We start from the raw sequence: 11,839 nt of genomic DNA, 5'->3' as shown, positions 1-11,839 counted from the left end.
CCTCACAGGGAAGGATTTCTTCCCAATATCCCATCTAACCCTGCTCTCTGGCAGTTTGAAGCCATTCCCCCTTGTCCTGTCACCTTGGAAATAGTCTCTCTCCATCTTTCCTGGAGCCCCTTCAGGCCCTGCAAGGCCACAATCAGGTCACCCCAAAGCTTCTCCTCTCCAGGCTGAACAATCCCAGCTCTCCCAGCCTTTCCTTCCAGCAGAGCTGCTCCAGCCCTGGGATCCTCTTGGGGCCTGCTCTGGCCTCCCTCCAGCAGCTCCATGTCCTCCCTGTGCTGTTCCCCAGGGTTGGAGCAGCTCTTCAGGGGGGTCTCAGAGGGGCACAATCCCCCCCTGCCCTGCTGCCCACGCTGGGGGATCAGCCCAGGGCACGGGGGGGTCTGGACTGGGCCGTGTCCAGCCTCTCCCCCACCAGCACCCCCAGGGCCTTCTCCCAGGGCTGCTCCATCTGCTCATCCCCAGCCTGGATTGATCCCAGGGATGCCCCAGTTCAAGCACTGGCACTTGACCTTGTTAAACCTCAGGAGATTCCCAAGGGCCACTGCTCCAGCCTGTCCAGGTCCCTCTGGATGGTCCCATCCTTCAGGTGTGTCCCTGCAGCCTCAGCTTGGGGTCACCTGAAAGCTGCTGAGGGTGCCCCTGAGCCCTGTGTGTCACTGGGGAAGGGATCAGCTCCCACTGGTCCCAGTATGGAGCCCTGGGGACACCACTGTTGGCCAGCAGGACTCTGAGCCTTTGACCATGACCCTCTGGATGGGGCCATCCACGTAATTCCTAATCCATTGAACAGTCCACCTGTCAAATCCATCACTCCAGTTTGGAGAGAGTTTTGGGGGACTGTACCAAAGGCTTTACAAAGCCCAGGTAAATGACAGCTGTGGCTCTTCCCTTATCCCTGATGTAGTTTCTCCATCAGAGAAGGCCACTGGGTTGGTCAGACAGGATTTTCCCTGGGTGAAGCCATGGTGGCTGTCCCAAATCACCTCCCTGTTCTCCATGTACTTCAGCAGAGCTTCTGGGAGGATCTGTTCCGTGATCTTCCCAGTCACAGAGGGGAGACTGACAGGGTGGTAGTTCCCAGGGTTGTCCTTCCTTCCATTTTTAAAGGGAATGACTTCCCACTGAGAGGGGACCAGGGTTAGATGGGATATTGGGAAGGAATTCCTGGCTGGGAGGGTGGGGAGGCCCTGGCCCAGGTTGCCCAGAGAAGCTGTGGCTGCCCCTGGATCCCTGGAAGTGTCCAAGGCCAGGTTGGACGGGGCTTAGAGCAACCTGGGCTGGTGGAAGGTGTCCCTGCCCGTGGCAGGGGTGGCACTGGGTGGGCCTTAAGGTCCCTCCCAACCCTGACCATTCTGTGATACTTCTTGGAAAGAGCCCTGTTCCCACTGGACCTGTGTTGATGAACAAGAAGATTTGGGTAGTTTTTTGAAAGAGGAATTAATTGTGTTTAGTTTAAGTGACTCCTGAGGGGAAGAGAGAAGACCTGGAAAAGGAGCGTGTGCTGTTGGTGTGTGGTGGCTCAGCGGGTCAGGCAGGGTTTGCAAGTGTAATTGTTTTGTACTTCTGCCCATGTTCTTCATCAATAGTCTAAAGGAATTTTTAAAATGCAGTCTTAAAAATACTTACAAGGAAAATATCCTTTTTTCTAGATGTAGACAAAAATACTGTGAAAAATAGTACTCAGTCTAGAAAAAGAAACTCCACTGGAGAAGATGAAATTCCTAGGAAAAAAGCAAAGAAGAACAAGAAGCACAAAAGCAAGAAGAAGAAGAAAAAGAAGAAGAAAAGGAAGAAAGAGAAAAAGCATAAAAAGCAGCCAAAGGAAGCCAAGCTGGGTGCACGTCCCGGAGAAGCCGCGGACGTGCCGCCGGCTCCTCACCTGCTCCTGGAGAAATCCGGCTCCCAAGTGAATGTCCAGCAGGGAGGGGTGGGAGAGCCCAGCCTGGCTGGGCAACTGCAGCCACAGCTGTGCCCAACAGCGAGTGAGGGGCTTGATAATCAAGCTTTAGGACTTGTTTCTCATTCAGTAACTGATTCCCAGCAATCTGCAGAAAACCTTGGAAGTGGGGAGGGGACTTTGTGTGCAACAAATCCTCCATTTAATTTAGAAAGCAACCAGTCTAATATCCCAGAAAATACCAGTATAGTTCACAGCACGATTTGCACTAGTGAAGAACAAATTCAGCAGTCCCACGGAAATATTTATCCTGTAGCTATTAATGCCAGTGTTGTTGATACTGGAAACGATGCTTGGTCCAGCATCCCATCTGCAATTGCCAGTAAATCTGAGTTTCAGAAAGATTCAGTAGAAGCACTGAGAGGTTCAGAAGTTACTCTGAAATCTCCAGGCACTGGGGAGGTAAAAGCTTTGGATGCAGCTCTCGAGCCCGAGGCCATGGAGTTGTTGCCTTACTCGGAAGCATCTCTGCAATCAGTGTCTCAGAGGGGAGCACAGGACTTAGGAACAGCTTTGGAGTCCGTGTCCTTGGCAAGTGGTGGGACAGCAATTCCTACATCTGCAAATTGGGCAGATCCCAGTGCTGTGACAGTAGCTCACGTGACTGTGACTGGACAAGTACAGAAAATTCCAGAAGCAACGGAAAAATGTGTGCATATGGGAAATGTTCAAAGTGTGCAGAGATCTTTGGAACTGGGGGGTGTGAGCAGAACTTTGGAGCCAGCCCAGCAGCCCTCTGTTATAGCTGGGAATTTGAGCATGACGCTCCCCATGGGGAGTTCAAGTGTCTTGAGAGCAAATGTACCTTTGCAACATCCTTTTAAATTATCTGCAGCCAGCCCTGTGGCCCCGGTGGAAATACAAAGTGCCAAAACACCCCCAGGAGCAGGAGCCGCCACAAAAATGAAGGATATTGAACCAGCTATGGAAAATGTGAAAGCTTTGGAAACAACCATGGAACCTGTGGGTGTTACAGCTCATGAGAGTCTGCAAAGCAAAAGCGTGGAAGGTCCCACAGCTCCTGCAGCAGTGCTGGGGGCAGCAGGAGCGTTCCTGCAGCGTGGAGTCTTCGCAGAAGCGAGGGGTGTGGACAGAGCCGCGGGGCCTGCGCTGCCAGCAGCACCCACAGGGGCCAGCGCGGCTGCAGAGCCAGAAGGGGGAAGAGCAGCTGCAGAACCCACAGCCCTTGGACAGACCTTGGTCCAGCAAACAGCTCCCCAGCTCCACGTGGCAGAGGGGCTTAGAAGTCCACAAGCAAGAGGCTCAGAAGGTACTTCATTGCCAAGACCTGAGGGTGAATCCAACGTGAGAGGTTTGGCACCTGCCCTGTCTTTGCAGAAGGAAGATGTGCAAGGTCTGGGAGGAGTCCTGAGACCAGTGGCTTTCACAGCAGCTTCACTGTCCTTTCAAGGGGAAGGTGTGAAAGCTTCAGAACAAGCCGTGCATTGTGGGGCTGTTGCAAGTCCAGGACTTGCCTTAGGAAGGACTCCTGAACCTGTGGTTGCGCATGAGAGCGTGGAACCAGTTAGAGAGGCATTGTCAGGAGTGATGCCCTGGCAAACCACAGCAGAGAGAGAACCTCTCAGTGCAAACCAAACACAGAGTTCCATCACTTCACAGACTCAGGTCATGGCACACACCAGAACCTCACAAATCGAGGTGCATGGGGAGAGAAGGGATTCTGAACTTGCTCCAGAAGATCCAAGCAAAGCTGAGGCAAGGAGCAGAGAAGCAGTCCTAGAACCTGTGCAAGCTTTAGAAACCAGTTCAAAACCTGTTCAGGAACAAATAGTAGGTCGTTCAACAGCAGTACTGGAGTCTTTGCCCAGAGCGGAAGAAAACAATGTGACAGAATTGACAGATGTGCAAACTCAGGGACCTGCTGTAGAATATCTACTTGGAACAAGGACCAGCGTGCAAAGAAATGAGCCCTCAGAAATGGAGAAAGCAAAATATTTGGGGCCAGCACCAGAAGCTGAAGAAGTGAGTTGGTTGGAGAGCGTGAAAGAGTCTGCAACAGTAGAGGTGAAAGGTTCTGGAACAGGTGGAGAGCTTGAGGTAGCCATGGATGATGCTTCAGCAGCTGTTCCAGAATCTTTGCACACAGAAAAGCCAGAAGAGCTGCAGGGAGTTCTAGAAGTAAAACCTGCTGCAGAATGGAAGAGTTCAGAAGAGGCTCCAGAAATCTTGGGTGCTGCTGGACTGAAGTCTTCTGAAGCAGTTCCAAAACCAGGGGATGTGAAGGGTCTGGAAACAACACAGGAACACACAGTGACAGCAGAGGTACAATATGCAGAAGGAGTGCAGGGTCAACAGGTGGAGGATATGCTGATTGAGAAGGAAGATGCAGAGCAGACTCGACCATCTGAGCCTATTGCAGAAACAGTTTTTAGTTCTTCACATGCTGCAGAGGAAAAAGACTCCACAGTGACTCCTGTGGCAGGAACACAAGATTCAGAAGCAGCTCCTCAGGCTGATGTAGAGCTGAAAGATGCAGCAGCCGTGGGGTTGGAGGCAGAGACAAAAGATTTGGAAGCAGCTCCAGTACCTGAGACTGAAGCAGAAGCAGCCCAGGCAGAAGTCATTCCAGAGACTGAGGATGTCAAAGAAGCAACTCCAGAAGAAGACTCGGAGAAAAGAGATTCAGAAACATCTGATGTGCAACCCGATGTGGCAGCACGAATGAAGGAGACTCTCATGAGACTGGAGAACGTGGTTGAGAAAAGCAGCCATAGAAGCAGTGAGAAAAAACATGATTCAAAGAAGCAGAAAAGGAGCCGCTCCAAGTCTCAGTCCAGGTCTAGGAAGCGGAAGAAGAAATCAAGGTCGCGCTCTACTTCCAGGCGCTTGACCTCTAAAAGAGCCCGTTCCAGAAGCAGAAACTACTCAGTGTCCAGAAAAAAGCATTCCAAATCTAGATCCCGATCTGTGGAGAAGAGGGAGAGAAGAGTATCGTCACGGAGGTCCAGGCGCAGACGTTCCAGGTCGTCTGACCGTTACAGGTCTAAATCCAGATCAGCAGAAAAGAGACTGTCCTCTGGGAGGTCCAGGCGGAGACGTTCCAGGTCCTCTGACCACTATAGGTCTAAATCCAGGTCCGCGGAGAAGCGACTGTCCTCCCGGAGGTCCAGACGCAGACGTTCCAGGTCCTCTGACCGCTACAGATCCAAGTCCAGGTCCGTGGAGAAGCGATTGTCCTCCCGAAGGTCTGGGCGCAGACGTTCCAGGTCTTCTGACCGCTACAGATCCAAGTCCAGGTCAGTGGAGAAGCGACTGTCCTCTCGGAGATCCGGGCGCAGACGTTCCAGGTCCTCTGACCGCTACAGGTCCAAGTCCAGGTCCGTGGAGAAGCGACTGTCTTCCAGAAGGTCTGGGCGCAGACGTTCCAGGTCCTCCGACCGCTACAGATCCAAGTCCAGGTCAGTGGAAAAGAGACTGTCTTCTCGCAGGTCTGGGCGCAGACGCTCCAGGTCTTCTGACCGCTACAGGTCTAAATCCCGGTCAGTGGAGAAGAGGTTGTCGTCCTGGAGATCCCACCGCAGACATTCCAGGTCCTCTGACCGTTCAAAATCTAGATCCAGGTCTTCAGAAAAGGGAGGCGGCAAAGAATATTCCTGGAGGTTCAGACATCGGTCTGGTTCCTCTGATCGATCAAAATCCAGGTCACGGTCCGTAGAGAAAAGAGGTCGGAAGGCATCTGTGCGGAGGTCGAAACGACAACGCTCCAAGTCCTCGGACCGCTACAAGTCTAGGTCCAGGTCAGTAGAAAAGAGAGATCGGAAGCAATCGTCGCGGAAGTCTAAACGTCAGCGCTCCAAGTCCTCGGACCGGTACAAGTCGAGATCCAAATCGGTGGAAAAAAAGAAGGAGTCCTCACGTAAATCCAAGCGTCGCCGCTCAAAATCTTCCGAACGTTACAAGTCCAGGTCCAGGTCTGTTGAAAAAAAGCGCAAGGAATCTTCAAAAAAATCCAAACGGAAACGTTCCAAGTCTTCTGACAGCGTCAAGTCAAGGTCCAAATCTGTAGAAAAAAGAGAGAATAAGTTGTCAGCAAAGTCCAGCAAACATGCAGAGTCATCTGAACTTCAGGAGTCAACCAAAAGTCTTGAAAATGTTCCTGAGTCTTCTGTTGGAAGCGAAGGCAAATCTTCCAATGGTCCCATGTCAATGTCTTTGTCCGAGCAAGGAATAAACGGCCCAGAGCTGCCGCCATCGTATGGAAGTGGATTTTCCAAAACGTCTGATAACCTTGAAGAAAGCTCCTTGTCTGTTGAAAAAACAGGAGATCTGCAGTCTTCTACCATGTCTGAAATGGATACCTCCAAAACCCCAGACAACCAGGAATTGAGATCCATGTCTGTGGAAAAAACACAGGATTCAGAGCTTTCTATGACATCTGAAAATGGATCAGCTGAAAAAGCAGAGGCTCTGGAGTCTTCACCACTACCTGAATTTCCATATTCCACACCCAAGTCAAGATCCTCATCTGTTGAAAAAAGGAGAGATGTAGAAACTTCTTCAGCAGCAGAATTTCATCTCTCCACATCCCATGGAGATGTGTCCAGAACTGCCCCTCTCAGAGAAGTAGAAGGTCCAGAGCTTCCTCCGTCATTTCTAAGTGACTACAAGACTATCTCCTCATCCTCTGGAAGCGTGGAAGTTCAGGGCTCTTCTGTGCCACCCGAAGGCACACTCTCCAACTCGTCTGATGGTCCTGACTCGCGACATATCCCTGGTGAGCAAACAGAGCTCCCCCAGTTTCTGCAAGGACCTGAACATGGATCTTCCCAGCTGGCTACCAGCCCCGGAGCAGTGGAAGCTCAGAGGCCTTCCCTGGCACCTGAAGGGACCCGCCCTGCGATCCCTGATGGCCAGGAGCCTTCTCTGGCTTCTGACAGTGGATACTTCATGTCTCCTGATGGACGTGGATCAGGATCCTGCTTTGCTGCACCAGTAGACCAGCCTTCGTTGTCTGTAGGCGAGTCCTTCAAGTCCCCGGATGGAAATGAACAAAGATATTTATCTGTTGAAAAAGTCAAGGCTGCAGATGTTTCCCTCACGTCTGTGTGTGGTTCTGTTGAGATCTCTGATGACCTTGTTTCAGTGTCCTCTTTTAAAGTTCATGAGTCCAGATCATCTGTTGACAAAGATTTGGATGGCCCAACACTTCCCCAAGTCCTTGAGGTTGATTGCTCCAGATCTTCAGAAATGCACGAGTCGAGATACCTGCCTACTGGAAAAATAGACGGTGCAGGATCTTTGGTGCTCTCCAAGAGTGGGATTTCTGTGTGCCACGATGGCCACAAAGCAAAGTACAATTCTTTTGAGAGCACAGAAGGTGCAGAACTGTCAGTGGCGTCTGAGCTCAGGCGCTCTGTGTTCCCCGAAGGCTATAAACTGGCATCTGCTGCAGTTGATAAAGTGGAGATCCATAAGTCTCCTCTCTCGCTGGAAGGTGGGTTCTCTGTGTCTGCTGATGGTGAATCAGTGAGCACACCTGAAAAACTGCAGCCCCCAGGGACTGCTCTGCCATCAGAAGAGGGGGTTGTCCTGTTGCCCGATAATCATGAACTGATACCTGTCCCTGCTGAAAAAGTGGAGGTGGTGAATTCATCTGAACTGAAAGTCCTCGCTTCCCCTGACAGCTACAGGCTGGGGTCTGCCCACGATGAAATACAGGTGCAGGAAAGCAGATGTTCAGTTGCCTCCGATGGTCACAAGGTGACATCCACCCCTTTTGGAAGAGCTGAGGTAGAGGAGCCTTCTGGAGTGTCTGACAATGAACACACGATAGGGCTCGATGGCCCAGAGCTGACATCAACCCCTGCGGAGAAGATGGAGCTGCGGAAGCTTTACCAGATGGCTGAGGAGAGAAGTTTGGTGTCTGCCGAGAGCCAGGAGCTGCAGGCACCTTCTACTGAGAAGGCCCAGATGCAAGAGTCTGCCCTGGGCTCTGACAGCGAATGCACCGTGTCCTGGCTGCACCAGGAGTTGAGGTCCAGCTCTCCCGAAAGGGCAGAGGTGCAGGAGGCTGCCGTGGTACCCGACAGTGACTATGCTGTGGCTGCTGAACATCACACGTTGCCATCTTCCCTGGCTGCAAAACCAGAGGGGCAGGAGTGCTCTGTGCTGCCTGGGGTGTCTCCTCAGGGCCAGGAGGTGATGGCCAGCCCAGCTGAAAAAGAGGTGCAGGAGCCTTCTCTGCCACCTGGCAGTGAATATTCCATCTTCCCTCAGGGCCAGGGTTTACAGCCTGGCCTCGCTGGGAACACGGCAGTACAGGAGCCCTCCCCCATCCCAGACAGCTGCTACACTGCATCTCCCGGGGGGCTGGAGCTGCTCCATGCTTACAATGAGACACCAGAGGTGCAGGAGTGTTCTCTGCTGTCTGAAAACGAGTACGATGTGTCCCCCGAAAGGCGAGATTTGAGATCCAGTCCTGCTGAGAAAGAAGAAGGGGAGGAATCTGAAAGTGAAAGTTCAATATCCACTGACAGCCGGGAGTTGCAGCCTGCAGCTGTTGGAAAAACAGAGGTGCAGGAGTTATCTTTGTCTGAGGGTGAGTGTCCCATGTCCCCTGAAGGTCAGGAGCTGCAGTCCAGCCCAGTTGAAAGAATAGAGGCCAAGGAACCTTCTGTGACATCTGAAAACGAACACGCTCTGTCCCCCGAGGAGTACGAACCACGAGTAACTCACGCTGAGAGAGCAGAGGGGGCGGATTCTGCTTTGGCATCTGAACGTGACCATTTGTTTTTTGAGAGCCAGGAGGTGAGGTTCCCCCCTCTTCAGAAGGCAGCTGGGCAGGAGCTTTCTCCAGCACCTGACAATGAACATGGAGCATCTCCCGATGAGCAGGAGTTGAGATTCACCAGTGTTGGAAAAGCAGATGGCCTTGAACCTTTGGCACTGAACGACAGAGCCTCCATGTCCCCTGATGACAGGGATTTGAAATCCATCCCTGTTGAGAAAGTGGACCATGCAATGCCTTCTTTACTGCCTGAAGGTGAGCGCTCTGTGTCTCCGGATGGCTACAGTGTGAGATCGGGCCCTGGAGAAGAAACTGGGGATCTAGAGCCCTCTTTGAGATCTGAACGTAGATATTCCACATCCTCCTATCAGGAGGGTCATGAGCTGAAATCTCCCATGGAGGAAGAGGGTCTGGAGTCCTCTTTGACTTCTGAACACAGGCGGTCTGTGTCCCCCGAGGGCCACGACCAGAAATCTGCCATAGATGAAGAAATGGATGATGTGGAGAGACGTTCCACCTCCCCTGAAGAGCAGGAGTCAAGCGCAGGTGAAGAAGCAGAGGATCTGGAGCAGCCTTTGACATCAGAACGTAGATGCTCCGTGTCTTCTGATGAGCACGAGTCAAGGTCAACCACTGGGGAAGAGGCAGAGGATGCAGAACCCTCCTTGACAGCTGAACGAAGAGACTCCATATCCTCTGACGAGCACGAGTCGAGGTCCACTGCTGGGGAGGATGGGGAAGATGGGGAGGCCTCTGTGACGGCTGAACGTAGACACTCCACGTCTTCTGATGACCGTGAGTCCACAGCTGGTGAAGAAACAGAGGATTTGACAGCTGAACACAGACGTTCTGTGTCTCCTGACGGACGTGAGTCAAGGTCATCTGTAGGCGAAGAAGCAGAGGATCAGGAGCTCTCTTTGACAGCTGAACGTAGGCACTCCACGTCTTCAGATGAACATGAGTCGAGATCTACTGCTGGAGAGGATGCAGAGGACGTGGAGCCCTCCTCGGCAGCTGAGCGAAGAGATTCCACGTCGTCGGACGAGCAGGAGTCAAGGTCTGACGCTGGCGAAGAAGCAGAGGATGTGGAGCCCTCTTTGACAGCTGAGCACAGACGTTCTGCATCCCCCGATGGGGCTGAGTCCAGGTCTACCACTGGGGAAGAAGAAGGAGATGATGCGGAGCCCTCCTTGACAGCTGAACAAAGAGACTCCACGTCATCAGAGGAGCGTGAGTCGGAGTCTTCCAGCGAGGAAGAGGAGGGTGAGGATGCGGAGCCCTCTTTGGCAGATGAAGATAAGCAGGATTCCATGCCTGTGGAGCAGTCGGAGGAACAGGACTCTTCCTTTGTCCCTGAAAGTAGACGTTCCGAGTCTTCTGAACGTGAGAAATCTAGATCCAAATCTGTTGATAAAGCGTCCGACAAAGAGTCTCCCCAGAGATCTGTCAGCAGGCGCTCACAGTCTCCCGCCCTCCAGAAGAGCCGATCCACGTCCGTTGAGAAAGCGGCGGACAAAGAGTCCACCCGGAGGTACCGACGGAGACGCTCCAGGTCCACTGCTCGCCAAAGGAGCCAGTCCACGTCCGTGGAGAAGACAGCAGACAAGGAGTCCACCCGGAGGTCCCGGCGTCGGCGCTCCAGGTCCACTGCTCGCCAGAGGAGTCAGTCCAAATCTGTGGAGAAGGCAGCGGACAAAGAGTCTTCACGGAGGTCCAGGAGCAGGCGCTCCAGGTCCTCTCAGCGCAGATCCAAGAGATACGACACAGACTCTCGCTCCAGGCGGAATCGCTCCAGGTCAGCGACACGGAGAAGAGCTTCGCGATCCAAATCCAACCGCCGCTCCCGGTCCAGCTCCTTGTCCCGGTCAAGGCACAGGAGGAGGAGCAGGTCGCGGTCAGCATCCCGAAGGCGACGCTCCTTATCCAGGGACAGGCGCAAGAGGTCTCAGAGAAATAGATCCAGATCTACTGAGAGAAGGAGGAGGAGATCGGATTCCAGGGATCGTAGGATATCGCTCCGATTACGGAGCAGGAGTCGGTCGCCTCTTCGGCAGAGGAGATCGAGATCCCGAGGGAGGAGACGGAGCTCCAGCAGGTCCCCGATCCGGCTGCGGCGGTCGAGGTCTTCAGGGCGAAGGCGGTACAGCAGGTCACCCGATCGCCGCCGCTCCAGGTCCTCCGAGTTCTCCAGCAGGTCCCCGAAACGTCTCACGGACCTGGGTGAGTGAGGGCTCATTTTCGGTAGCTCCAGGATGGGTGAGGGTGGGTCGGTCTGCACAGCCCGGCTTTAACACGTCCTTGCAGTGTTCAGAAGGAATTCCTTGGAAGTCGTTCTGCGCGTTAGTTTTAGGCAGTGACTTCCAGTAGGAACTTCCACGTTGGAGCGGAATCGCCGCTCTCCATTTGGATGGAAGTGTCCTTGCAGCAGGTTGTACCTGGGCTCTGGAGCTTGTGTGCAAAGGTAGCGTGCAGCAGCCTTGAGGAGCACTGTGCAGGGTAAGAGTTGGTGAAGGCCAAGTAATTAGACATAAGAAACTTGGGTATTTCTCGTTTTCCTGAGAACAAGTTGGGCCTGAAAGGTCAGTTAGGTGCCAACTGGAGAGTCCCAAGCTCTGTTGCTGGCTATTCCCAGGACTCTGTCTCGCCTCTTTCCCATGGTAAGAATTCTAGGAAAGGGAGACTTTTTCTGAAAATAATCTCAGACTCAGCAGGTTGGAAAATCAGAGAAAAACTCCTGATGAGCTACATCTTTTCTCTGTGCTTGGGGGAAGAGAGGCCATGGGGTTTCCTTGGGTAGTGAGTTACAGAAGGAGAAAGAAGGTTTGAATTTGGGGCTGAGCTCTTGTGCAGTGTGTGAGGAACCTCCTGTGGTGGACTGGAGTTTCTGATCCTCCTAGTCCTGACTCAGAGTTGCCCTGGGAGCCTGCCAGTACCAGAAGGTGGTAACTCATTTATTTGCAGACTGGCAGGAGGCTTAATTTATTTCCATGCCCTGTTTCCCTGCCAGGGCCACAGGACTCCCTAATAGAGCAAATTACTGTTTTATTAACAGTTTTGCACGTAATTGTGTTTTATACAAGCAGTGATTTTCACAGAACATAATAAAAGCATGGTGTGGGTAAAAT

General features: G+C 52.7%; 1 protein-coding gene across 5 annotated transcripts in view; it reads left to right on the top strand.

Annotated features, from left to right (window-relative positions):
- SON (SON DNA binding protein) overlaps positions 1–11,839 on the top strand; it is a 37,769-nt gene that overhangs the window by 5,608 nt on the left and 20,322 nt on the right. For all 5 annotated transcript variants that reach the window (XR_001878622.1, XR_001878621.1, XR_001878623.1 and 2 more), the window contains exon 3: positions 1,659–10,934. Coding sequence is in view for 2 of the 5 variants with exons in the window: in XM_017838849.1 (XP_017694338.1) it covers positions 1,659–10,934 (9,276 nt within the window). In the remaining 3 variants the exon portion in view is untranslated. The remainder of the gene's footprint in view (positions 1–1,658; positions 10,935–11,839) is intronic.

Source organism: Lepidothrix coronata, unplaced genomic scaffold (genome assembly GCF_001604755.1).
Source record: "Lepidothrix coronata isolate B3197 unplaced genomic scaffold, Lepidothrix_coronata-1.0 Scaffold364, whole genome shotgun sequence".
Classification (NCBI taxonomy): domain Eukaryota; kingdom Metazoa; phylum Chordata; class Aves; order Passeriformes; family Pipridae; genus Lepidothrix; species Lepidothrix coronata.
Note: the sequence above shows the minus strand (reverse complement) of the source record. Positions and strands in the feature narration are given on the sequence as shown.